Consider the following 27,813-nt stretch of genomic DNA (forward strand, 5'->3'; position numbering starts at 1 on the left):
GTGAGAGAGTAAATTTCTGGTGATTACAGCCACCCAGTCTGTGGTTATTATGGCAGCCCTAAGGAATTACTCTAGAATGGAAGAGGGGAGCAAACGGGAGCTTCCTGACAAGCACCACTCCCCTTCACCCACCAGGTGCTGGCCCGATGCAGAAGAGTTTCTCTACTCCTTGAGGACTGCATGCGAGTTCTCCCATCCCTAGTAACTGCCTCATTGCCTTAACCTTCCACCCCATTTCCCTGATCCTGTAGATCTGGGCCCTTTTCCTTTTACATTAAGTTCTAAAAATATTTTCAGTTCATCTGAAACTCTTCAACAACTTAAGATGGAAATGAGATATTTCTGCTCAACCGAACCTCCAGCTGAGATGGGAGAAACACAGTTGCCTGCAGTGGGGAGCTCTTCCCTCATCTGACCCCCCCATCCCTTGCCTGGGTGGGGCAGCCCAGGCTGTGTGCCCTGGAGGGGTGTTTCCTGGCTGGGGCCCCGTGGCCACCTCCATATTTCCCTGCAGTTTCTTCTCACCCCTGCTCTATGTGAGCCAGCAGGAGGGGGTGGTTTGGCTGACTCCAGGCAGGAAAAGGAACTCTGCCTTGAATTTCACTTTTCAGGAGGCAGAGTTTGATGGAGCTGGCTTGGCAGGTGGACACGTGGGTGGGCGGGTTCCCTGGGGAAGAGAACCGCGAGCCTGGAATTTGATTTCTTCCCCACACCACACGGCAGCACTGGCCAGAGTGCTTTTGATATTTAATTGGTTGCAACTTGAGCTCTAAGACACCCACACATGGCTTGGCATGGGGTGCCCCTGCCTTTATTACCAAGGGGCTGCCGCCTCCCAACTGGCTCACCAGGGATGCCAAAGGAGCCTGTTCCCAACAGTCTGCTTTGGTCAGGGCCACAGGCCAGCGAAACTGGGCATCTGAAAGCTGCTGGGGAAGGTGGGAAGCAGGAAGGGGGTCCTGAGGTTTGGGTGGAAGCCAATCCCATTCCTAGGACAGGGAGGAGAAAAACCTAAGTGACTTCTATTCCCTTTTCTTCTTGAAATGTTAATGTCAGGAAGGAAAGAGGGCTGGAGGTGGGCTTGGAAGATCCAGGAATGAGCATCAGGAGATATGACCCAGAGCAAGTCCATTTCTGTGCCTCAGCTTCCCCATCTGTTCAATGAGGATAATACCTACCTACTGGATAGGGTTTGTAGGGATTTAAATGAGAAAATACTTGACTAGTTGGTACCTGGCATAGTGAGCATATAATCAATGCCACTTATTTTATAACTCAGAAAAGCATGGTGGAAGTGCCCGACTGGCAGTCTTTAAGCCTTCACCCAATCCTTCTCTGACTTTAGCCAGCAGCAGACACCTCCCTTGGAGGAAGCACGAGGTTGGGACCTGGTTTCAAATCCCTGTGCCAATGCTTAATGTAACTCTAGGCAGAGGATTTGTCCCTCTGATGCTTGAACTTCCTTATCTGCACAGTGGGGATAAATTGTACTTCCCTTACAGGGTGCAAAGAGCCTTGAGATCATTCTCATACAGGGCCAGCACAGCACGGGCACTGGGCATCCCCTCGCTGGTCGTACCTCTGCTTCTTTAGCCTGCCCAGGGAGCCCTCCAAGGTGAGTGATATGGTTTGGCTGCGTCCCCACCCAAATCTCACCTTGAATTATAATAATCCCCAAGTGTCAAGGGTGGGGCCAGGTGGAGATAATTGAATCACAGGGGCAGTTTCTCCCATACTGTTCTCATGGTAGTGAATAAATCTCACCAGAGCTGATGGTTTTATAAATGGGAGTTCCCCTGCACAAGCTCTCTTTTGCCTCTTGCCATTTAAGATGTTTGCTTTTCCTTTGCTTTCTGCCATGATTGTGAGGCTTCCCAGCCATGCTGAACTGTGAGTCCATTAAACTTCTTTCCTTTATAAATTACCCAGTCTTGGGTATGTCTTTATTAGCAGTGTGAGAGCAAACTAATACAGTGAGGGAGGCCAGGGGTGAGCTGTTACCTGAACCCATCCTTGTGGCTGTCACTCAGGTGGCAGGTGCCTCCATGATGACAGGGGTTCCGGATGCAGGTGTTGATGGGCACAGTGCAGTCCTTGCCCTGAGGAGCAAAAGAGGGAGAAGCACCTGGTTAGGGGGCCTTCCGGGGCTGCCATGGCCCAGGGGACTCCAGGGGTTCCAGCATTCTCTGGGATGAGGCTGGGGAGATGACAACAAGGAGCCCCTAGGAAAGGCCTGTTATGTGACTTGGAGCCCACCCATGGGAGCCCTAACCCCTAGTCACTGCACAGTAAGAAGGGGAAGAGTGATGAGAAGCCAGGAGTTCAGGTTCTAGCCTCACTACTTCGCAGAATTTGCACCCTTCTCCATCCCAAACTGCAGGGCAAGAGCCCAGGCTATGGATTCAGGCAAAGCTGAATTCACATACAGCTGGTTTCACATTCCAGCTCCATCCCATCTGGGTTGGCTGATCGTGACCTCACAAAAGCCTCTTGACCTCTCCAAGTCCACCTCATAGGGTTGCTATGAGAATTAAGCTTGAGCTTTCATGTAAGGAAAAGATTACATGTGCATAATCCACCTAGCGCATAGTAGGCATTCTGTAAATGCTAGAAGATAACATTACCATGAGCCTCACTGCACCTTAAATATAACCCACAACTTGAGTAGGGAAGACTAAGGCCGAAGTGTGGCCAACAGACCTTGTCTCCTACAAAGTGACGACCCCCAGAGAACCATCCTTGATTGATCTGGAGTGGGGTCCAGGCTTTGGTATTCTAAAGTTCTGAAGGTAAGCCTAAGGTTAGGCCAGGTGGGGAACCTTTGCGATAGAGAGCTCAGGGTGATGTGGAATTCTTTGGAGCAGGCCCCTCTGAAGGGGACATGTGAGCTGAGGAGCCAACTGTGTGGAAGGTGGGGAGAGGAGCGTGCCAGGCAGCAGGAGCAGCAAGGGCAGCGGCCCTGAGGAAGGCAGCCCCAAGGTGGAGACTGAGCTCCATGAGACCCACTGTCCCAGGGAGCAGCCCAACTCTTCTTGGCCTTCTGGCTCCTGCTTCTCCTTTGGGACTGACAGACCAGTCTCACCCAAGTCTTGGCATGCAGTCCCTTATAGGACCTGGTAGCGTGGGGCCTGGGGAGGCGACTGCTGCATCCTTTCTGGGCCCTGGGCTCAGTGGCTTGGCACAGACCTGGTGGAGGTGATCATGGGAGCCCGCCCACTGCCACACCACCTGCTCATCATCTGCCTGAGAAAATCCTCTTCCCTCTTCTGCTGTTGCCGGTGATGTGATGGAATGGAACTGGGGCCTCCTGGCTGCGACGTTGCAGCCAACTGGGCCGAAGGCCTTGGGCCCAGGACAGCCTCTGCTGTGGACCCTCTCAAACACCAGAGCCTCAGGTCCATCTCCAGCAGCTGGAAGGCATGGGCCATGTCTGTCTGGTTCACTTCATGCCCTGTCCCAGCTAAGGGGCCAGTCAGAGGTTTCGTGGAGGAGGACAGGGAGAGTGCAGTTTAGGCTGGTATCTGGTTTTATCCTAAACCATAACAGCACAGGGCCCCTTTCTGAAAGTTGGTGTGGAATGGAGACTGTAATACTAATTCTCACCCACATTGCTGAGCACATTTTCCATTCCAGGCCTCATGCTAAGTGTTTTATATTCATGATCGCATATCATGTTCACAACAACCCTATGAGATTGGTGTGATTGTTATTACACTATTTTTACAGACAGGAAAGACAGACTTAGAAAGTGAGGTAATATGGTCAAGATCGCACAGCAGTAAGTGAAACAGGGAACAAGCAGCTGAACCCAGGCATCCAGCCCAAAGTTAGTACTGGGAGCCTCTATGCAGGACCACTTAGCTGGCCCCTCTCAAAACACGCGTTCTAAGGGCACGCAGATGGGAGTACACATTCTAAGTTGGCTGCTGTGTTCCTTAAGGAAATGACTGGTTCTCTCTGAGCCTTGTTTTTACCACTTATGAAATGGAAATAATACGACCTACCCTATGGGGAATTAGTTAATGGTTATATATGTAAGACACCTAGCATGTAATGGCAGCTCCATAAATAATAGCAATGTTGATGATGATGATGATGATGATGATGATGATGATGCTTGGGGTCTGAGGCAGGGCTGAATGTGAGTGACTAAAATACTTTTTCAGGTCTTTGGTTGGTGCCAAGTAGTTCCAGAGGTGCATATATGGGAGTGGTGGTGGCCAACACATAGACTGTGAAGGGCAGGACAAAGAACCTTGAGAAGGTCAAGGCAAGACCTCTCTAGCCCCTGCCTGGGTTAGCCCCTGCTCTGGGGAACTGGCAAGTACTAGTGACTCCAGGTCAAACCCTTCCAATGATGGCAGTGGTGGTGGAGGTGGTGGCAACTCCTGCAGCCCTTTGCGCCAAGCACAGAAATCCAGGAGGCAGAGCCTAGTGCTTGATGACATGGTAACTGGGCCTGGAAGTGGGGATTTCTGTCACTTACCTCTCCTTGAAAAATAATCACTATTGCCAATGCCTGGTTAATTAGCCTGATTCAATTCTCTTCAGCCTCATTTTGCTCAAATCTACCAGATTTGTGATGCTCCTTGGTCCTCCACCACACTTTCTACTCCTTATCCCATTTTGTGTGCGTGTGTGTGTGTGTGTGTGTGTGTGTGTGTGTGTGTGTAGGACATGGCCAGGAATCATGACTGGCTTCCTTTAAAACAGGTATCCCCAACCCCTGGGACATGGACTGGTACCGGTCTCCATTAGGAACCAGGCTGCACAGCAGGAGGTGAGCAGATGGGGCAGGAGGATTACCATCTGAGCTCCGCCTCCTTTCAGGTCAGCGGTGGCGTTAGATTCTCATAGGAGCACAAACCCTACTGTGAACTGTGCATGCGAGGGATCTAGGTTGCTCGCTCCTTATGAGAATCTAACTAATGCCTGATGATCTGAGGTGGTACAGTTTCATCCTGAGACCATGCCCACCACCCAAGTTCCGTGGAAAAATTGTCTTCCATGAAACTGGTCCCTGGTGCCAAAAAGGTGGGAATCACTGCTTTAAAAGACACTGGGGGCTAGGCGCGGTGCCTCACACCTATAATCCCAGCACTTTGGGAGGCCAGGGTGGGCGGATCACAAGGTCAAGAGATCGGGAACATCCTGGCCAACATGGTGAAACCCTGTATCTACTAAAAATACAAAAATTAGCTGGGCGTGGTGGTGGGCATCCCAGCTACTCAGGAGTCTGAGGCAGGATAATTGCTTGAACCCAGGAAGCAGAGGTTGCAGTGAGCCGAGATCACGCCACTGCACTCCAGCCTGGCAACAGAGTGAGACTCTGTCTCAAAAAAAAAAAAAAAAAAAAGACACTGGGAACAGCTACCCTCATTGGAAACCTCTTTCTGAGATCGGACGAGGAGTGCTGCTAAGTCCTTACTTCTCAAAGCGTGCTCCTTGGACTAGTGGCACTGGCATGTCCTGGGAGCTGATAAAAAAAAATGCACACTCTCAGGCCTGACCTCAGATCTAATGAACTAGAACTTGCATTTTAATAAGCTCTCCGGTGATTCTTATGCACACAAAAGTTTGAGAAGCACTGTTCTGAGACATTGGACATATGTGCCTGAAACTAATGGCTGAAAAAGAATCAGCCAACAGATATATTTTTTCCCCAAATCTTAACATAGTGGCAAAATACTGACCCTTTGTGAAGTATCTACTGAATCCTGGCACTGAGGTAGGCAAAGTACACACATAGCCCCTTTTCATTCTTCCAACAGTGCTGCACATGAGTATGAGTATTCTCAGTTACAGGTGGGGAAAGTGAGGCTTAGGGAGAATCTGACTTGGGAGTCGTTGTGAGTGTAGAGACTTTGTTGCAAGAGATAGCTGAGTTCTGGTTGTAGCTCATGCACTTCCTAAGTGTGAGAGCTTGGGTAAATTATTTCATCTTTATGAACCTTAGTTGTTTCATCTATTAAAAGAGGATAATAAAACTTATTTCACAGGGTGATTAAGAGTACTACAAGAGATAATGTGTTTAAACTGCTTCACAAAGGCCTGGCATTATAGTAGATTAAGAGTAGCTGCTACCAAATGTTACACAGTGATTCCTGTGCTTTTTTATAATATTGTGGCTTCCCAAGGTCACTCAGCTAGTCGATGGGAAAATGGAGATACCTGCAAAGAGGTAAATGCCTGAACTTTGAGCTTGGTTTTGTGGGTATCTGGGGATTTCTGTTAGCCACTCATGCAGAACTACCATCTCAGTCGCTCTGTTTGGGTGGGCTCTAACCCTGTCAAGAAGGAAAGCAGGGACATAGCACAGAGAATTTGATGCAACCCTCAGTGAAAAGATCCCTTGGGTTCAACCTGCTCCATTTTACAGCTGAGGAAACTGAGGTGAGGAGAAAAGCGAGTTCTGTCCAAGGTCATGCATCACACAGGCACAGGCTCCAGAGGGTCCTGCTTGGTGTTCTTCCCATGGCTACACTCTACTTGTCTCTAACCTGGAAATTCAGACAGGTCCTAAATAGTCAGGGATCCTCCACCTTAGCCCCTGCAATCACTGCACTTGCCAACAGGCAGTGAGTGCAGTGGCCAGGAGCACAGCTTCTAGAGTCAGTTGGTTCTGAGCTTTGAATCCCAACTCCCTTACCTACCATGCTCAATTTCTTCAACTGTAAAATGAGGGTCATTTTAGGAACTGTATTCTAGGGCTGTGATGAGGAGTATGCAAGATAATACATGTACCTTATTTAGTCTACTGTCAGTACATAGTAGATACTCAATAAATGCTGGCTCTTATGTTACTGTTATCATAGTTATCATCATCATCACCATCTATACCATTAGCACCATCGCCATCATCAACACCATCACCATTGTCACCTTTGTCATCATCACTGATACCATCACCATCATCATCTTCACCATCACCATCAACATCATGCACCCTAGACCTGCCTGGGCTCAACATTTTCCTCAAGATCAAAATCTCTGTTCACATTCTTCTAAAATTGACATGATGTTCAGAATCTTGAGAACAAAGTTCAAACAAGTGGCTTTATCCTGCAGTAGCTCTGAAGATACTCTCTTTGCTCTGACACTGACGGTCAGGTCATGCTTCATAGTACAGTCAAGTGTAGTTGGAAGAAGCCTGGACTTCAAACCCGGCTCTACTACTTTCAGACTCAAGCCAGTTTTAAAGAGAAGGAAGCAAGAATCAGAATGTGAAACAGTTTACCTTATCTCTAGAATAAGGATGATACTACCCATCTCATAAGCTGATTATAAAAATCAGAGAAGAAAATAAATGCATAAGCTCCAGATGAGTGCCTGGCCTTTACTGATGATTCAAAAGAGAACTATACTATGTATGGAATTGAGAATTTTACAAATGCAGTCACAGTTCTAGGAGAATGACTGAAGTTTCTTGGCAGTTCACAGTGCCATAGACTGATAATCCTGGATCAAACCAGCAACATACCACCTGTTACTGATGGCCTATTCCACACCCAGGTATGAGGGACTGCCATGCAAGGGTAAAGGTAAAAGGCAGCAGTATGCCAGCTTATTGAGTGCTCACTGAATGCCAGGTATCATCCTAGTGTATTGGGTACATTACTGTACATTTGATTCTTACGGCAAACCTATGAGACAGGTCCTAGTTTGCAGCTGGGAGGACAGATGAAATTACTAGCAATGGCCACACAGCTAGTAAATGACAAAGCTGGAATCCACACCTGCTTCTCTGTGTAATTGCACAGTCTGAGTTTTCTCTGCTGAATCCATACAAGGGAGTTTGAGAGGATCCACACATCCTGAGTATGTCTGCTGTTAATCTCTATTCTCCTCTCCTATTAATATTTTTTTTTGTGTATGTGGGTGCCCTGTAACTGAATTTATAACATTCTCAATTCCATACATAGTATAGTTCTCTTTTGAATCATCAGTAAAGGCCAGGCACTCATCTGGACCTTATGCATTTATTCTCTTCTCTGATTTTTATAATCAGCTTATGAAATGAGGGTGTATGGGTCTGGGACTCAGTGGTAAGTTTAAGACTTTGGAGGTGGCTAGCTTCAAAGGGAATCCTTTGGCTCTCTTGTCCCAAGCCCATAGGTGGCACTCTGACACTATCTGCTAGAAGCACAGCCATAGTCTAGAAATACATCAAGGAGTCCCGTTCCCTTAGAGGCGAGGCTGCCTCTAAGCCTGTCACTACGCACACACAGTCCCACTGGAGACAGAGACCTGGGGATGCCAGCTCACTCTCACTCCACCTGCATCAGATGTGTGCATTAGACAGGCTGCAGGGCTGTCCTGAAACTCTGGGCTTGCCCAGTGCCTTTGGATGGGTGCCCTGGGAAGGCTGGAAGCTGGGCAGGCCCTGCAGAAGAGGATGGAGCCACAGCTTTGCTGATTCCAGTGAAGCCCAAGGAAGGGCTCAGCTATCCAGGAAACCCTCCAGGGGAAAAGGATTGGGTTCTGGAATCACATAGCCCAGGGTCTTAATCACAGCTCTACTGCTTACAAGCTTTGGACATTGAGTTGAACTCTTGACAGTCTGAGGCCCAGTCTCCACATCCGTAAAAAGGGAATAATGAGGCCTTCTTAGGTTTGCTGGGGGTGTTTGAACAGGTGAGTAAAATGCCAAGCACGGTACTTGGCATAATCTGTACTCTGTAGGTGCTGGTGAGAGGCACATGGTCAATATCCACAGGGGTCAGCAGGGGGGATGACACTGTGCTCTGGGTGAAAGAAGGAAAGACTGTCTTGGAGGTAGTCTGGATTTCTGGGGAGGACAGAGGGGAGAACTGGGATCTCATCCTCTTGCTGGCTGACCTTATCCGGTGAACCTTTTGGGTGAGTTTGCAGCCCCTAGGCCTTTCAATCCCCCATCCCTATATTTACATCAAGCTGGAACTGGCACTTTCAAGGCTGGTTGCTCTGAGGGTGGGGTTTGGCAGGGGCATGGTGGGGTGGAGGTTCTGGAAATCCCTTTAGAAGGGAAGTTGGGAGAATGGGTTCAAGGGATGCCTCTACTTGGAAACACTTTCTCTCTGAGACTGAATTTCCCCATGTTTCACAAAGAAAATACAAACGTTACAGTTCCTCTTTCTCTCTGGACATCCTTGTCAAGACCATATGGGGTCCTCTCTGACTGGCAGCTCCCGCCAGTTCAGAGAACAGTGTTACTGGCAAATGCTGCTTTGGGGTGGTGACCTGTGCGATGGACTCATCCAGGCTGTCCCTTGGAGAAGGGAGGGTACGCAGGGCGCGGTGCCCCTCTCTGGGGCCAGGTCTGAAGGAGGAGCCTGAGGCATGAACATGGGGGACAGGGCCTCCAGCATACCTTGTAGCTGTAGGGGCAGGCACAGCGGTACAGCTCCACAGGGTCCTGGGTGCATGTCCCATTATTCTTGCATGGGCTGGAGAGGCAGGCATTGCATTTGGCCACAATGTTGATGTCCACTGGCCCTGGGCAGCAAAACCAGAGTACTGATGGCAGGTCCTGAGTGCGCTCACTGCCATACCTCCCTTCCCCTCTGCTCTGGGCCCTCCCTCAGCCAGCGCCAGCCCCTCCCCAACTCCATGCCCAGATGGCAGCTGGCTCTCCTCAGCCAGCACATCCAGTCCAGCTAGAGTCCCATTAATTCAGCCACTGTCCAGTGAGGAAAAATCACAGTGGGACATCATTCAGAAACACTTCTGCAGTCAAATCAATTATTGTAATTAGCCTGATCCGATTTTGGTGCTAATCTGCAAACAATGCACCATAATTAGAAACCCCCTGTGTATCTTTTCATATTCCAGGAAGCTCTGGGCCCAGGCTCCATTCAGACCTCCCATTTTTCTACCCACAAACACCCCTCCCCATGGAATAGTCTGTGCCAGGCTAAGCAGGGCACAGTGCTTGGGCCAAAGGCACACAGAGGAAGTCCCCCCTGGAAAACCTTGAAAGAAAGAAATAGATGGCCCCAGAGGACACAGCGATGATGCTGACAATGGACGGAAAACTGCTCAGGTACATGTTACATCTATGACCGTTTCAGCCATGTGCTTGCTTTAGCTGCAAGCACTGGAGGGAGGTCAGGGTCCTTCCCAGAGCTTTGCAAAGGGGGCTGTGTCCTGCTGCTGCAGCCAGCTTTGACAATGAGCCCTGGATAAACAGGCCACACTTAGTGTCAGGACTATAAATGACCTTGGGGTTAACAGTCATCAACTTAGAGATGGGCTGAGATGAACTTCAGTGAGTGACCGTTTGTGGATGAGTAAACAGAGTGGCCTGATTGAGAGCTGGTACCAGGGGGCTCAACCCGACTTCACATTAGAATAGGAAGACTGTCTTGGTTTGCTTGCGGCTGAGGGGGTTTGCAGGACACAGAGCTTTCAGTGCTAAAACCAAGAATGGCCCAGACAAAACCCAGATGACCAGATGACTTAGCTGCCTTACACTACCAGCTACAGTGTTTTTTGCTTTTTGTTTTTTTTTTTTGAGATGGAGTCTCACTCTGTTGCCCAGGCTGGAGTGTGGTGGTGCAATTTCGGCTCACAGCAACCTCCACCTCCTGGATTCAAGCAGTTCTGCCTCAGCCTCCCAAGTAGCTGGGATTACAAGCATGTGCCACCACACCTGGCTAATTTTTGTATTTTTAGTAGAGATGGAGTTTCCCCTTGTTGGGCAGACTGGTCTTGAACTCCTGACCTCAAGTGATCCGCCCGCCTCAGCCTCCCAAAGTGCTGGGATTAGAGGCATGAGCCACCGTGCCCGGACCCCGGCTGCAGTGCTTTTAAAAGTCCCCACACCCAGGTTGTACCCCAGACCAATTTAATCAAAACCTAGAAGGTGGAGCCAGGCTTCAGTAATTTTAAAAGCTCCTATATGACTTCCAAATGTGCAGCCAAGATTGAGACCTATACTGCTCTTCGCCTAGGTGAGCCTCTTTAGTATCAGATCAGATAGCTTAGAAGCAGGGGGAGGAAAATTAAAATTAGCTTTAAGCCAATGGAATGTTTTTCTGCTTGCAGCAGAAGTGTGGGACACATTAAAGTTTGAGAGGGTAATTAAAGTGTACCTATATATCAAAATAAGTATTAAGCCTCTCAGAGATGAGCAAAAGAGATTATCAAACAACTGTGTATACAAAAGTACATTTTTGATAAAAAATTCAGGTTCCCCAATAATCAAAGACAAAAGGAGTTTTTTTTTTTAACTTATTGAATTAGCAATGAGAAAATAAGAGAAAATAATGACAGAGTCTAATGAAAAATGCAACCAAAGGATGCTACTGGGAATGTAAATTGGTTATAACCCTTTTTGAAAACCAATTTGGCAAAATGTGTGAAGACCTTAAAAATAATAATATACTTTGATTCAGTAATTTCTGTTCTCTGAATCTTATCTGAGGACATGATTTCAAACAGAGAAAGATCTTTATGTGTCAGTGGTAAGACAAAAAAATGGAAATACTCTAAAGATTCAAAACCAGAAATGGATTAAGTAAGTGGCAGTGGAATATTAAGGCTTGATGATAAAGACTGTGCATTCTGGAATCAGATAGACCTGGAAGCCTGTTAAGCCTCGATTTTCTCATTTTTAGAAATGAGGATAATATTAAAAGTTGATTGCATAGAGGTATTAGAGAATTAAATAAGTTGTTACATGAAGAATGAGAAGACCTGGAAACCTGTTAAGCCTTGATTTTCTCATTTTTAGAAATGAGGATAATATTAAAAGTTGATCACATAGAGGTGTTAGAGAATTAAATAAGTTGTTACATGAAGAATGAGAAAAAAATACATGAGAAAGTGCTTAACATCATTCCTGTTGCATAAGAACTCGGTAGTTGTTGTTATAATAATAATATGATCAATAAAAAAACACACGTACAAAAGTTTGCTGGGTAAAATGGGAAAATGCTTATGTTTTAATAATGTTGGATAAAAAAAATGCAGGTTAAAGATTTTTCTCAAGGCCAGGTGCAGTGGCTTATGCCTGTAATCCCAGCATTTGGGGAGGCCAAAACAGGAGGATCGTTGGAGATCAGGAGTTCAAGACCAGCCTGTGCAACATAGTGAGACCTTGTCTCTACAAAAGATGAAAAAAAAAAAAAAGATATTCTCCACTATGGAAAGACATGTGCAGAAAGAAGTCAGTGAGGAGATGTGTGGCAATGCCAGCAGGGGACTTGGAGAGAATGACACTTGGCCCATTAGATAAGGGTCCACATCAGCGTCAGCATCTGAGCCTCTTTGTGGGACCCATGGAAGAGACAGGGTGAAGGTTTCTGAAGCCACATCTGTTGAGATACCCTGCTCTGACAGGTTGCTGGGAACACAGCAGACCCCACAAGGGGCAGGGGAGGGTGGGGTGTGGGCGTCACCTACCTTTGCACTGGAAGCGGTGGGTTGGGGTGGTGAGCAGGAGCCTGTCAGCCATGGGCTCAGGGCTACTGCAGCGGGCAATGCCAGGCTCCTTGTAGCCCGCCTTCACCCACTCTGACAGCCACCGAAGACTGCAGTCACAGTGGAGTGGGTTGGTTCCCAGTGCCCTAGGAGGCAGAACAGGAAGTCAGGGCCCCCTGCCCAGCTTGGCCAGTAGCCTTCATATCCTCAGCTCTCTGGAAATGCATTTTCAGACTTTGGCTAGACTGGAGGTATCCAATATGAGGCCAGCGGAGTAGTCGTCTCCACTGTGGCAAAGTTAATATCTCCAGAGTGTACTTCCAATCCTGTGGACGTTTCAACTCCCATCCCAGCCCCTTCCACTTCTGAGGCGTGGCTCTGACCTACGGTAAGACTCACTCTTCAACTCAACCCCATCCTAGCTCCTTTAGGGAGCTTCCTGGATCTCTGGCCATCTGATTATCTGGTTCCCTTGCCCTGTTGAAGGGTCCACTGGAGGATATACTCTGCAGAGAAGGTTCTGAAACCCAGCAACCTAGGGAGCAGCTTCAGACCACTTGGCTGAAGAATGCAGGGGAAGAGGGTTAAGTCCAGTACAGACATCTCCAAAGTTGTGACTGGAAAGAAAATATTAGAAATTCTATTTTTTTATTATATCCTTTAACAATTCTACTTTTAAAAGTTTTAGAATATGCATACGTAGTATATCCGTATTATAGTGTATGCACACATTATGAAAATAATTAAATATGCATATAGAAGGAATGCAAACTCGAAAATGTTCACTGACAGAGGTATATAAAAAAAGGTAGGGATCCCTGATCTGTGGAAGAGAGGTCTGGCCTGGGAGTGAGGGAACCTAGATTCTAGTCCAACATCTCACTGACCTGATAGTCAACCTTTAGCTAGTCACCTAATATTTATGGGCCTCAGTTTTTCCTGTGTAAAATAAGAAGGGAATACCTGTTGCAGAGTGCAGAGTGGGTAAGAATATGTGCTTTGGAGTCAAGGCAAACCTGGATCTGATCCTGGGCCCTGCCATCTGCTAGCCGTGCCATGCTTAGACACAATGTTATTATATATAATAATAGGATAAAAATGCCTTACAGCTGTAAGAAATAAATAGAAAACGTATCTAAAGTGTTTAGCCCATAGTACATGTTTTCTATTAGTTCTTATTAAATATTTACACTGTTTACATAATTGAGGATTCCTTTGAAGGCTTCTGAAGTGGGGAACAAGACAATATGCATAGTGTGGATACATTGTTGTAAAATATACTGTATGCATAAGGGAAGGACATATGCCAAAATGCTGACAGTGATGACATTGTCGCTGACACTTTCATGCTTTCATGTTTTGAATGTGCATTGGGGAGAAATACTGCTACTTACAGATGGGAAAGAGATGGGAGGTCGTTGAAGGAGCCTTCAGGAACGCTGGAAATGTCGTTGCCATGGAGGGTTCTGAAGCAGAGGGCACGGGTCGGAAGGTTAGCATCCACTAATTTGAATTTAGCATATTCTCAGGGCCTCCAGTGCCTGGCCCTGCCACCCTTCACTTTTGCTCAGAGCCCCACTGCTCCTAGCAGTAGCTGCAGCCCCCTTTGCTCTGGGTGCATGAATGTTCTATGCCCAGCTCAGCAGCAAGGATGGAGGGAGTAGAGGGTTTGGGGAAGAAGCGGGTGGACTTTTCAATCTGATAGACCTGAGGTGAAATCAGAAACCAGTCTCTTTTAGCCTTGGAACACTGGATAAGTTACGTCACTTTTCTGGGCCTTCATTTTTGCAGCTGAGAAATGAAGAGACATATCTACCCAAGGGAGTTACTGGAGTTTCAAAGATCATATGAAGAGCTGTGCTTAAGACTGGAAGTTCTGGAGCCAGGCTGTGTGAGTCAAACCTGACTTTGTCGCCTACCAGCTGTGTGACTAAGGGCAAAGCAATTTACCCTCTCTGTGCCTCAGCCTCTATTGTAAAACAGGTATGAGAATAAAAAGGCTTGCCATGGAAAGTTGTCATGGGTGTGTTAATCTACGTAGAGAGAGCCAGCATTTTCTAAGTGCTAAATGACTAATCAATATTAATATTTGTGAAAGAGTCTTGAAGGGTATCTGTATCAAGGAGCTCAGTAAATTAGTTCCCTTTGTATTTACCTAAAGAGATCTTAGGTGGGTTGAGAAATGCTACCAATCCCAGCTTTGGTGACAGAGGGAGGGGGTCCTCAGCTCCCGAGGAGTCTCTGGAGCTGAACACTCATTGTTATGGAAACGGCTTTGGCATCAGCCACACACATACACGAGTCTGGCACTTGTGTGCACCCGAGTGCATCTTCCCACAGCATGTCGGAAGGGCCGTGCACCCCACTTGGTATTAATCATGCCTCTCTCCACCCTGTGGTGTAGGCAGCTAGGAGCTATTCTCACACAGCGGTGCCATATACTAAGCCTTCCACAAATGCCTGGAGAATAGGTGCATAAAAAACCTCAATGAACACTGCTCCATGCTCAAGTAACAACACGAGCAAATCCACAACTCATGGATTATATTCTCCATTAAAGGATTAATCATCAACTGCATAAAAAAATCTGCAAATTCATAGAAACTCAAAGGCTTCTTTAGTGACTGATGGGCACCATCACCTGTGTTGGCAATAATCACCCTTCGGGGTAAGGACTAACAACTTTATTGCAGGCAGAGAGTCCTAGTAGAACAAAGAGACGATTAGTGTTGACAGTGGAAGTACAGATGGAATAATAACGAATGAATTTGCTCTTCTTCTCCCTTCAACTGAAGTTAGTTTGCCTTTGGTCTTCAGCTGACATAGAGACATGAGCCTAATTACTCTTGATTGATAGAAAACAGTGGCTCTCACACTGAGTGAGTGTTGGAAGCTAGTAAATATGCAGATTCCTGAGCCCCACTTCCAAAGATTCTGATTCAGTGGGTCTGGGGTGGGGCCTGAGATTCTGCATTTCTGACAAACTCTGAGGTGATGCTGATGCCAGTAGCAAGGGTTTAGAAAGATTTCTCCTGTTGGTTTAAGGCAAGGCCCTTATTTCTCTCCTCTTCCCATATAATCTCCTCTTCTCTTTCTCCTCTTAGTTAACCTCCGTTGACATCCTCATCACTGTCATCAGCTCCTTCTCCTCCCACCTCACAGTTCTCTGGTGAAATTCTCAGGGTGAAAGTGAGCCTCAATGCTTAGGCAGCTAGGACAGCAGGAAGATGGCAAACAGCCATCTAGAGTGTTCATGATAGCTTCTCACCTCCCTGAGTAAGGAAGAGCTAGAAGCACTTCCTAACACTTCTATCAGCATCATTTAGCCTCTAATTCATGAGGTTATTTATGAATCATACCAGCCCCTGCCTGCTATTGACTTTGATGGCTTCATGGCCGCTTGCTGTTTTGCATATGCACCCAGCTTCATTGTTAGTCATTTCCAAATGAGGCCTGGACCCCTGGAGAGGCATGAGGCCTAATTTTAAAACACCAAAGGACCCAAGGGCAGCTTTAGCATTGTGACATCTGCAAGTCAGGCTCCATTCTCTACTAAAAATACAAAAATTAGCCGAGTGTGGTGGTGGGCGCCTGTAATCCCAGCTACTCGGGAGGCTGAGGCAGGAGAATTGCTTGAACCCAGGAGGCAGAGGTTACAGTGAGCCAAGATTGTGCCATTGTACTCCAGCCTGGGTGACAAGAGCGAAACTCCATCACAAACAAACAAACAAAAAAACCCTGCAGAGTAACAGGATTATAATTTACTAGGAGAACTCATTAAATCCGCCTACACTGCAGGTTCTCCATCCTCGTTTGGCCTCCAAAGAAGTACTCTTGCCTGTCAAACAACCATCCTAAAGGATGCTAGAGAAGTGGAAGAATGAGTGTTCCTTCCCTTTTCTCCTCCCCTTCTCCCTGATGCCTCCCAGGGGCTGGGCTGGCAAGCAACTGTCAACTCTCAGTGGCTCATCTTCAAGCACTTGGAACTCCTCCTCCTTGCCTAACTCTTAGGGGATGTTAAAGGCAAACTTAAGAATTTCAGAATGCAGATGAGGGCACCATCAGGGCAACATTAGGGCATAACCATTCCTCAGTTCTGGGCTGCGTGAACCTTGGGTCTCTGAACCCCTACGTCCTACGGTTAATACAATGAACAGTGGGAACTATCCTCATTCTAAATGTGGGTAGGGGTGGGTGAATTCTCTTCTGAGCAGGCTAAGCTATTCCCAGGTGATCTGGGGGTTCAGAACCTAAGGCTCTGGAGTCAGACTGCCTGGGTGTGAATCCTTCCTCTGATACTGGCTGTGTGAGCTGAGACAATTGACTTTTGGTTTCTCAGATCTTTTGGTTTCTCAGATTTTTTCATCTCTAAAATGGAGGAATTCTTAGTAACTACATATAGTAGACATTTTTAGGGGATGTGGGTTTCTCGGCATCAATGCTGTTTTCTGTAGCAGTTCCTCTGTTTTCTACTGGGGATCACCCCTCCCCACCTCTTGGTCCCAGTGGTTTGGCCTCTGTATGAACCTATGGCTCAGGTCTGGCCAATCAGAGTCACAGTGATTCGTGTGAGGTTGAGCATGCAACCTAAGGGAGCCAAGGAGACACACTTCTGGGGCTCTCTGGAACGATGAGGGAAGAAGCAGTTTAATTTTGTGGGGCTGCTGAGCTGCTAGAATGTAAACTTTCAGCCCATCAGGACCCTCTGTGTCTTAAATAGAGAAAGACTGCCTGAGAATGAAATCTACTTAGGAAAACAGGGCAAGAGGCAGAGGTACATTTCTTTTTATTTATGATTATTTTTGAGACAGAGTCTCACTTTGTTGCCCAGGCTGGAGTGCAGTGGCACGATCTTGGCCCACTGCAACTTTTGCCTCTCAGGTTCAAGCGATTCTCCTGCCTCAGCCTCCTGAGTAGCTGGGATTACAGATGTGCACCACCATGCCTGCCTAATTTTGTATTTTTAGTAGAAATGGGGTTTTGCCATCTTGGCCAGGCTGGTCTTGAACTCCAGGCCTCAGGTGATCGACCTGCCTTGGCCTCCCAAAGTGCTGGAATTACAGGCGTGAGCCACTGTGCCTGGCCTACATATTTCTTTTCTTTTTCAGACAGAGTCTCACTCTGTTGCCAAGCTAGAGTGCAGTGGCGTGATCTCGGCTCACTGTAACCTCCACCTCTTCGGTTCAAGTGATTCTCCTGCCTCAGCCTCCTGAGTAGCTGGGGCTATAGGTGGGCGCCACCATGCCCAGCTAATTTTTGTATTTTTTTTATTTTAGTAGAGACAGTGTTTCACCCTGTTGGCCAGGATAGTCTCGATCTCTTGATCTTGGGATCTGCCCACCTCAGCCTCCCAAAGTGCTGGGATAACAGACACATTCTGACAGTATCATTGCAGTACCTGCATCTAGCCCTAGAGCCTGGTATCTTCCAGTGCATTCTTCAGTTATCTGAGTTGATAAATTCTCTTTATGCTTAAGGTGGTTTGAGCTGATTTTCTTCCTCTTTGCCCAGGAGGACAGCTAGTATACCACTTCATAAGCTAGCTGTGAGGATTAAAAAACCGGATGCCAGTGGTTCAGAAGCACTCAGTCACATCAGCTATGATGATTGTTATCACTGTCATGACTCCTCCTCTATGTTTTTGAGTGGATTTTGGGGCCAGTCCTCTGGGAGTTACCCACATAGGGTGGAAGCCTGAAAGTGTGCAGCTTGTATGTCTCAAAGGCCATGGTGAGTCCTGTGACCTGATTCCAGGACTGCAGAGGAGACATTGCATTTTGGCAGAGCGGTCAGCACCTGTCCCCTTTCTCTCTGCATCTTCCATTTCACCCACTCCTCAATTCCCATCAGAGGCCTCTCTGGGTGAGGAAGAAAACACCTCATTTTTACACAGGCCAGCTCCCTCCAGTCTGAAATGGGTGCAGATAAAAACAGATGCTAGCCTGCGATGGGGAAGCAGGTAGATTGTGGTAGAAAGAGCACTGGGCTAGGAGCCCAGAGGTGAATCCCAGCCTTGGTTCTGCCTGTGCCTTGGGGCTACTCAGCAGCATCTCTTCCCACTCCTGCCCCTAGAAGCCACATTGCAGCCACACTTGTAGCTTCTTGTGATTCCCCCAGTGCATATGCCTTTCCTGACTTCAGGGCCTCTGTCCAGGGCATTTATATTCTCCTGGCCTAGAATGTTCTTCACTCCCATCCCTACTTAGGTAACCCCCTCTGGTTTCTCAGTCTCAGTCCTGGAAGCACAAGTTAAGAGGAGTGATTCTGAAAGCAAATAGTCTTGGGTTTAAATTCCAATTTTACTACCTACTGATTACATCATTTTGGGCAAGTTACTTAATCTCATTCAGCCTCTATTTACTGATCTGTGAAATGGGGATAACAGCGGTATATCCTTCACAAGGTAGAGGGTGACTAAGATAACATAACTAAAGCACTTAGCCCTTTGTGCAGCGCATAGCCACGGCTTGATGAATGTCAGTGGTGATTATTAACTTTCCTTTCAGAAAGCCTTTTGAGTGGCTAAGACTAGGTTACATGCCTCTCACTTGCATCCCCATGGCTCTTCTCTCAGGTGTCACTCTGCATTGTAGTTGCTTACTTATTTCCCCTTCTAGACCAAGAGCTCCCTGAGGGCAGCAGTTGTGTCTCATTCACTGTTTGTTTTCTTTCCCCCCTCCGGAGTTAAGCACAGCAACTAACCCGTAGCAGGTATTCAGGAAAGCATAAATAAGAGAATGATCTTGAACAAGTCACTAAACCTCTCTGAATCTGTCTTGTCTTTTTTTTTTGAGACCGAATCCCGAATCTCGAATCTCGCTCTGTGGCCAAGGCGGGAGTGCAGTGGTGTGATCTCTGCTCACTGCAAGCTCCGCCTCCCAGGTTCAGGCTATTCTCCTGCCTCAGCCTACCGAGTAGCTGGGACTACAGGCACCCGCCACTACGCCCAGCTAATTTTTTGTAGTTTTGGTGGAGACGAGGTTTCACCATGTTAGCCAAGATGGTCTCGATCTCCTGACCTCATGATCCACCCGCCTCGGCCTCCCAAAGTGCTGGGATTACAGGCGTGAACCATCATGCCCGGCCTGTCTTTTCTTCTTATAAATGAAACATTTGGACAGAAAAATTTTCAATATTCACCCTTCAATCCTAAATTCTGCAATTAAACTTTTGTTTACTTATTTTTATTTTAGAGATATCAAAGTGCCAACCCTGGACCACGGTTGGGAGGTCACAATGAGTCACCTTCTGGCTCAGCAGAATTTTCTGATGCTCTAATACCTGGTCAAAAGTGGAATAGAGTTGCCTGGTAAGGGAGTGAGCTCTTTGTCTCAGAAGGTAATCAAGCAAAGGGCTCCCTTGCGGGGATGTTTTAAGGAGAATTCAGGCAATTGGTAGAGCAGTGATGAACAGCCCCGTGTGTATAAACAGCACAATTCTTACTTCAGGGACTAGGAGCTAAAAATACTGAGGATGGTGAATGATAAAGGATGGTGAATGATAATCCCACTGGCTCCTTCGTGAGCACACGCTGAAATTGCCTGCCCAGAGCTAACTGATTCCAGGTGGCCCTCCTGCGACTGGGGCAAGACAGTTGGGACCACACGCATAGAAGGCATGTGACTTGGTATGGAGCAAAGATCAGGGAATGCATGGATCCCCTAAGAAGGATGAAGATGTCCACAAGAATGTTCTCTTTTTGCTATTTTCAGATTCGGAGCCAAGTAGAGAAAGCATTTTTCACACAATGTTTTGTACTCAGGGCTAAAAGACCACCCTCCTGTTGTGCTCTCCTGAAATGTATTTGTATCCACCCATACACGCACACTCTCTCTCTCTCTCTCTCTCTCTCTCTCTTAAATGTCAGTTTTCTCTTCCTGCTTTCCAGATCACTTTTTGGCCTTTGTCTACGTCCAAACTAAACCTTGACGCTCATTCTTCTTCCTGCCGCAAACACCCAACATCTCTGGGTCTCTGGTCACTTCTGAAAGTTTAATTAAAAGAATGAAACCCCTCAGAAATGAGGAAAGAATATATAAATGTTCAAATGCAGTTGTAGATAATGTAATTCCTGATTTTAAAAAGCCAATCTTTCTTCCAACTCTCTAAGTTGTAAATATGTTACCATCTTCATTCATCTTTATTGATTTATTATTTCTTTTGAAACAAGGTCTTGCTCTGTGTTACCCAGGCTGGAGTGCAGTAGCTCAATCACTGCTTACTGCAGCCTCCACCTGCCTGCCTCAATTGATCTTCCCACCTCAGCCTCCTGAGTAGCTGGGACTACAGGCACACACCACTATGCTCGGCTAATTTTTGTATTTTTAGTAGAGACAGGGTTTCACCATATTGGTCAGGCTGGTCTTGAACTCCTGACTTCAGGTGATCCACCCGCCTTGGCCTCCCGAAGTGCTGGGATTACAGGCATGAGCCACCATGCCCGGTTTTCATTCATCTTCAACTTTGACTTCATTTGTTATAGAAATGACTTTATATAAACATTAACTATCACATTTTTTTCATTTGCTCTCTTACAGTCTTCATAGGTATAAATGTTTACAAGTTATAATTGTAACATATATACAAGTTAGGTTTATTTCTCCATGTAACGCTATGCGATAAGCACTTTCCCACATTGCTATCTAGTTTTCATCTTTGCCTCTTTTAATAATTGCACTTCATTGACTGGTTGCCTCATGGTTTCCTTAAACATTTCCCCACTATGGCCCTTGTAGGTAATATTTAAAATTTAGGTTAAAAATAACAGCACAACAAAGATTTTAATCCACAGAACCTTTCCCTCATTTTGGATGATTTCTTTAACCTAAATTCCTAGGTGTGTAATTAGTGGGAGAAAGGATACAAATATCGTAAAAGAAATGTAGCCCATAAACATTTTTACTTTTCCTGAATTGGCCCTTAGGCAGAAAATGGTTGCTCCCCACTGAGGTAGATGGTTGGACTGAGGTGCTCTAAGATCCCTTTTTATGCACAAGATCTCATGATTCTAAAATGATGATGCTAAAAGCCTATTAATTCTTTTTTTTCTTTTGAGACAGGGTCTGGCTTTATTGCCCAGACTAGAATGCAATGGCGTGATCTCAGCTCACTGCAACCTCCGCCTCCCAGGCTCAAACCATCCTCCCACCTCTGCCTCTCAAGTAGCTGGGACTACAGGTGCATGTTACCATGCCTGGCTAATTTTTTGAATTTTTTGGTAGAGACAGGGTTTTGCCATGTTGCCCAGGCTAGTCTTGAAGTCCTGGGCTGAAGTAATCCTCCCACCTTGGCCTCTCAAAGTGCTGGGATTACAGGTGTAAGCCACCATGCTGGGGCAAGCCTTCTAATTCATATTTCAAGAAGCAAATGCCAGCGTGTTGTATGGTTACTTGTACCGCTGATGAACTCACGGCAGTAGTGTGCCAGACTGGGACAAACAAGATGTCGAGGAAGGAGAAAACCCTGGTCAGGCTGGTGGTGTTCACCCCATCACCCCCACCACCCCAAAAGACAGATGGATGGGCAAACATTTTCTCTTCCTCTTACATATTGAGTTGCCCCAACCATCACTACTCTAATTATGAACAGATGCATGCAGATTCCTTAAAATTGGCAGGTCCCACCTCCTGGCAGCGAACCCACGCACAGAACTGTTAGACTGGGATGGAAGACAATAGGTTGGGATTGAGGGGGAATGGTAGGAGAAGGAAGGGGGAGCAGGTCCGGCTTCAGCCCTGGCCAGTGAAAAAAGTCCATCTCCTGCTGTGTTCAACTGGAAACAGGGAAATGGTTGTGCTGATGTTTCCATTCTCAAACTCCCCAGAGAAGGTGGATAATAAATAAGTGACAATAACAGATTGCACACTGTCAGCACGGGCACTTCTTTGCCCCCAGAGAATTGATTTTTAATAACAGCGCAGATGACATGTGGCGGGAGTTGTCGCTGACACCGGTGTTTTGTGGGCCTCAATAAATCACATCAGCCTGGAGGCTCTGAGATGGACTAGCTTGTTGGGTGCTGTTTGTGGATTGCTACTCAGCGCTGGAATGGGTCCTGGGTCCCAGGAGGCTGGATTCTGCAACTTCCTGACTGCTAGACCTTGGCTACTTCACCAGTCTGGGCCTCAGTTTCTCCATGTTTAAAATGGGCAGAATTGTCTTGGTCTCACAGCAGTGTTGCAAAAGGTTAGACGAAGAAAACTGTCCCATAAAATACGTTGATCACTATTATAGTAATAATGATCTAGAAAGTCAGGAAGTTGACAGGTTTGGGGGCGGAGTATCTGGCATCTCTGTTTTCATGAATAGCATTCAAGGGTGATATTCAAAGGACCAAAGGAATTCAAAGGAATGTGCTAATAAAACAGAAGCAAGACGGGAAGGCACAAAAATCAGGTGTTAATCAGGCCCAGGGTTGGGGGTGGTGGTGGGGTGCCTTCCTGCCCTAGCAAGCTGTGATATAAGAATAATAACAAGTGAATATTTGTTAAGCATTTACAGTGCCAGAGCTGTGCTAAGTACTTCATATACAGTATCTCATTTAATCCTCATAAAACCCTGTGAGGCAATTACCATAATTATCTGATTTTATGGATGAGAAGACACTCAGCTACCCATGTGTAGGGCAGGGCCAGGCAGGCGAGCAGAGTGGGCCGGGTGTGGAGGCTGCAGCCTGCACAACTCTGTTTAAAGGGGCAGGGCTGCTCAGCCATGCAGGAATGCAGAGGCAGGGCCCTGGTATGGCCAGGTCTCTCAATTTTCCACAAGAATATAGAGAGTGGGATTTGTGGAAGAAATCTCCTGATATTTAAATGTTGACAGCTTATTAAGCTTTGTGTTTTTAAAAGGACACTCTATGAGCCAACCCCATAATTGCTAACTGATAGCTGTCTGTGAGCTGGACGGGGCCCCTGGGTTTCCAGCTTGTGATCTCTGGGGTAGGAGCTGTTTTCATGCAGAGGTTCACCATGTTGCATCGCCCCTCTGACGAAACAACTGTAAACAGAATGATCATCGAAACGTGGCTATGGCCACACACTCTGCTCAATACTACAGGGTAAAATACAATTGCATATCCTAATCCTCACAAGGGAGGTGCTATTGATCCCATTTTACACATAAAGAAGCAGAAAGTTGAAGGGGCTCAGTGATTTGCTCAAGGTTCCACAGTGGTAGTGGGCTGGACCCTGGGAATGGCAGACTCTCAAGGGTAGCTCTCTCTACTCCACTGAGCAAATAAGGGTGCTGGGTAGGAAGGTGTGTTTGGGGGTGGAGTAGGCTTTGGGCAAAGGAGAGTAGGGAAGGGGAGTGCTTAGTCTGCTTCCTGCTGTCACTCAGCAATATGTAAGTCAAAAGCAGCATGCTGGGGTACTCACAGCACTCGCAGGGACCGCAGCCCGTTGAAGGCATGGATGGGGATGCACCTCAGCCGGTTGTAGCTCAGGATCCTGTGGAAAAGGAGGCACATGCCCTGTTATGTCTTTCTATTCTCTACCATGCGTAGGCGCACTGTTCATGTTGTGAACCAAAGCAAATGGCTTATCTTTTTAATGTTGATATATTGACAGAACATCCACTAAAGGGACAAGAAACCTCTTCACCAATCCAGGGAGCGCACTGGCTTTATTTCCTCAGTTTACTCAAGTTCTGTGGCAGGCTGGCTTTCTAACCAGCTTGTTCATCACCTCTCTCTCCTGTCCAATGATGAGTGCTCACAATGTGCAAAACTAATGGGAAATAAATGGGTCTGAGCAAAATATAATTGTGTAGGAAAACCATTTACTGGGAAAGAAAATTCACAAACCACAAAAGGTATTCCTAAGACAGCCTTCTTCAGAAGCGATGAGGTTCTAGTTCCTCTCTAACTGTCTGGACAGTGGGGGGCTTCCTACTTTATCTTCCTTCTGATGATTAAGGTGTATCTTATGCTAGGGCAGCCATAGGCCTGAGGGTCATTAGGGCAGAGAACCTAGTCCTGCTGGGAGGGCAGGAAAGAGTGACCATCTACTGCTAGGCCCATGGGCATGGTAAACACAGCATCTCAGTGTACTCACAGAGTGGAGAGGTGAGACATGTTACTGAAGGTGTAATTGGTCAGCATGCTGATGCTGTTGTTGCTCAGGTCACTAGGAAAAGTAAAACAGAGGGGTCATGCTTTTTTCTTAGCTGCATCTGTAGGAGGCCATTCCCAAGTATCACACATACCTGCCATCCACCCACCCATCTACCCATCCACCCATCCACCCACCTATTCATTAATTCACTCACTCATCTATCCATCCTGCTGCTGGCCTATTTATCTACTCTCACACTCACCCATCCACTTGCCCATCCATCCATCTACCCACCCACCCATTCACCCATCTACCCCTGCCATATTTATCATATTTATCCCACACACTCACCTACCTGCCTGCCCATTCATCCATCCTACCCTCCCTTCCTCCCTCCCACCATCCATCCACCCACTTATCCACCTGCTCATTCATCCAAATGGTCATTTTCTATTCAAACACTTATTCAATCATTCAAGCAATTGTCGTTCATTTATCCATTTATTCACTTATGCAGCTAGTTAATCATTCGGTTACATGACTATTCATCCATTTCATTGTACCAACAAAATATAATACATATAATAACAATCTCTCCTTGTTTTAGTACTTTTTTCCCCTGATTAATTCTTTTCACTGTCCCTCTATCCCCCTTCTCTTCTGGCATTCATTTACTCCATCTTATCAGGTTCTCTCTTAGGAGGACTGAGGTTGGTGGGGGTGCAGTCCTCTGCCAGCTGCAACCTTGAGCTTCCCTGCGGGGATAAACATCCAGAGCTGTGGCAATGTTAGCTGCACATTAGAATCACCTGGGGAGCTTTTAAATCCTCTGATGCCTGAGTTCCATGCCCAGCTATTCTGATTTAATTGATCTAGCATGGGCTTGAGCATCAGTAGTTTAAAAAAAAAAAAACAAAACTGCTCAGGTGATTCCTCTAATCAGCTGATGGTGAGGACCATTGCTTTAGAGCAGTGGTTCTCAACTGGGGGCACTTGTGCTCCCTCAATGACATTTGGCAATGTCTGGAGATATTTCTGGTTGTCAATACTGGGGGAAGTATGACTGGCATCTAGTGGGTAGAGGCCAGGGATGTTGTTAAACATCCTATAATGTCTGTGACAGCCTCCCAACAACCAATAATTAACCCCAATGTCCATAGTTCCGAGGTTGAGAAATCCTTATCTAGAGCCTGGTTTCAGGAGTTTATAGGAATCCATCCCACAGAGAGATGGTATCCTTTCACCTTTTCTCAGTGGGTCTCCTACTTTCCCAAGGGTAATGCTCTTTCATTCTGCAAGATCTCCCACTTTCCCTTTGTAGACTGGCTTCTGGTCCTCCTAAGCAGACAAAGGCATCTTTCAATTACCACTTGCATCAGCCTGCAGCTCTGTTCTCTCTTACCATCCACTTCAGTTTCCTGAGCAACCCCAGCAGGGAAAAATAAACATCCCACCCAATACTGGGCTCCTTACATAAGCGTCAGGTGTCGGAGGGCAGACAGCTCTCTGGGCACGGCTGTTAGGTGATTTCCTTCCAGGTACCTGAAAGAGGTGCGGAGTGACAACACCTGAGAAAGAGACACTTTACAAATTCTCACCTTTTCAGAGAAGACTCCCTGACTTTCCAGGCTGGATTAGGTCCCTCTTTTACTCTTAGAGCCTCCCTCCCCAACTTCAAAGCATTACTATATTTGTCATTTAATATTTATTTGATTAGCCAATGAATGACATTTTTTCTCCACTGGACTTATACATTTCATGTTGGCAGGATTCTTGTCTAAAATTGCCCACCGTTGGATCCTCCCATGGCTGTTTACAGAGCTGATACATAGTAGGTATTCAATAAATATTTGTTTAATAAATAAAGCACTCATTTTATACTCAGCACTCACAATATCCTTATGTGGCAGGAAGTCACAGTTGAAGAAAAGTTCAGAGATGTTAAAACACTTGCCCAAGGTCATGCAGCAAGCAAGTGGTTGAGCTAGGACTTGAACCCAACGCCATAACCACAATTCCACACTTAGCTTCCGGAAGCTGTTGGGAGAACTGAGCCAGGCATGATTAAGAACCCTAATTCAATGTTGACTATCTCTGATGTACATTTGGAAACTGAGGAAACGGGGGGCTATCTCTGTTGCTGGAGCACTGTACTACAGTTCCCAGCAGAAGGACCACATGGCAGGAGGGGACAGGGGTTCAGAGTGAGGTTGCACCCAACAGATGGGGACTCCTTCCAGACAGGCAAAGGCTGAGCTTAGACCTGCCTGGATTCAGCATCCTACACTGACCTGCTCACCTAGGATGAAGCCACCTCCTTAGAGACTCAAGTGTGGCTTAAGACAAGAAAGTCTGATTGTAATTATGTAATCATGAATTAAAAAGGTTATTCCTACCTATAAATAAAAGTTAATGCTATCCTCAAGCAAGGACAGGCCAATTCATTCACTCCCACCCTTGCTGTAAACCCCTTTTTCCAGGCTTTCTGTTGCTCTCAGGACAAAGCTGAAGAACATTTAAGATGGCTTACAAGAACTGCTTTGATCTCCTTGGTGATCTAAAGCTCCCAAAGCATCCTCTCTTATAAGAGTCAACACATAGCCACTGCTGTCCATTTGTCAAGTGTCTGCCTTAAGCTCCATGAGGCTAGACCTAGGTCTATCTCTTGCTAGCCTGATGCTTCTCAAACTTCAACATACATGCAGATCACCTGGATTTTGCTAGACCACAGATTCTGACCCTAGGTCTGGGGTAAGGTTGGAGAATCTGCATTTCTAATGAGCTCCTGAGTGATGGTGGTGACTGCTGGTCTGCAGACCACATTTTGAGTAATAAGGTGCTAGCACATGACCTGGTGTCCAGTAGACCTACCACAAAATGACTGAATGGGATAGAAATGGGTTAAAACAGAATATGGGTCAAGGTGTCGATGACTGAACCAGCCTTAGCTTTAAGGCCACATTGGAACATACATTATCTTTAATTGTTTACTTAAGACCCAGTAACTTTCCTCCTATGGCTGGCCCCTGGGGACTCTCATGGCACAGGATGCTGGACTGGACCTAATAAGGTCTTAGGTGGCCATGGCATATTGGACTGATGTCCTTTTGGTTTGATCCTTGGTTGTGTACCATTATGGGCCAAGAGCTATACTAGATCCTGGGGGAAATACAGAGATGAACCAGATTCCATTTCTGTCTCAGGGAGCCTAAAATTCAGTCATGCACATGCTTAGATTGTGCCCTCAGACAGCCAAGAGAAATACATTCATTCATGCATGCATTAATTAAAGCCCAAGTATTTATTGAACGATTATGATGTACCAAGTATCGTATATACTGGTGAATAAGAGCCATGA

The 27,813-nt window shown here is 46.5% G+C and overlaps 1 protein-coding gene and 1 long non-coding RNA gene across 3 annotated transcripts in view; one reads left to right on the plus strand and one right to left on the minus strand.

Moving 5' to 3' along the window:
• The window catches only part of SLIT3 (slit guidance ligand 3), a 634,924-nt gene that overhangs the window by 32,605 nt on the left and 574,506 nt on the right, over positions 1-27,813 (minus strand). For both annotated transcript variants that reach the window (XM_024247052.3, XM_054556205.2), the window contains 7 exons: positions 25,929-25,997; positions 24,456-24,527; positions 23,778-23,849; positions 13,797-13,868; positions 12,385-12,548; positions 9,350-9,474; positions 2,002-2,099 (listed from right to left, as the gene is read on the minus strand). In XM_024247052.3, the coding sequence (XP_024102820.1) occupies positions 2,002-2,099; positions 9,350-9,474; positions 12,385-12,548; positions 13,797-13,868; positions 23,778-23,849; positions 24,456-24,527; positions 25,929-25,997 (672 nt within the window). The remainder of the gene's footprint in view (positions 1-2,001; positions 2,100-9,349; positions 9,475-12,384; positions 12,549-13,796; positions 13,869-23,777; positions 23,850-24,455; positions 24,528-25,928; positions 25,998-27,813) is intronic.
• LOC129059617 (uncharacterized) lies at positions 2,513-7,319 on the plus strand. The gene is made up of 3 exons (XR_008525627.1): positions 2,513-2,789; positions 4,714-4,780; positions 6,816-7,319. It is a non-coding gene; the product is annotated as an uncharacterized LOC129059617 (long non-coding RNA).

Source organism: Pongo abelii, chromosome 4, assembly GCF_028885655.2.
Source record: "Pongo abelii isolate AG06213 chromosome 4, NHGRI_mPonAbe1-v2.0_pri, whole genome shotgun sequence".
Taxonomy (NCBI): domain Eukaryota; kingdom Metazoa; phylum Chordata; class Mammalia; order Primates; family Hominidae; genus Pongo; species Pongo abelii.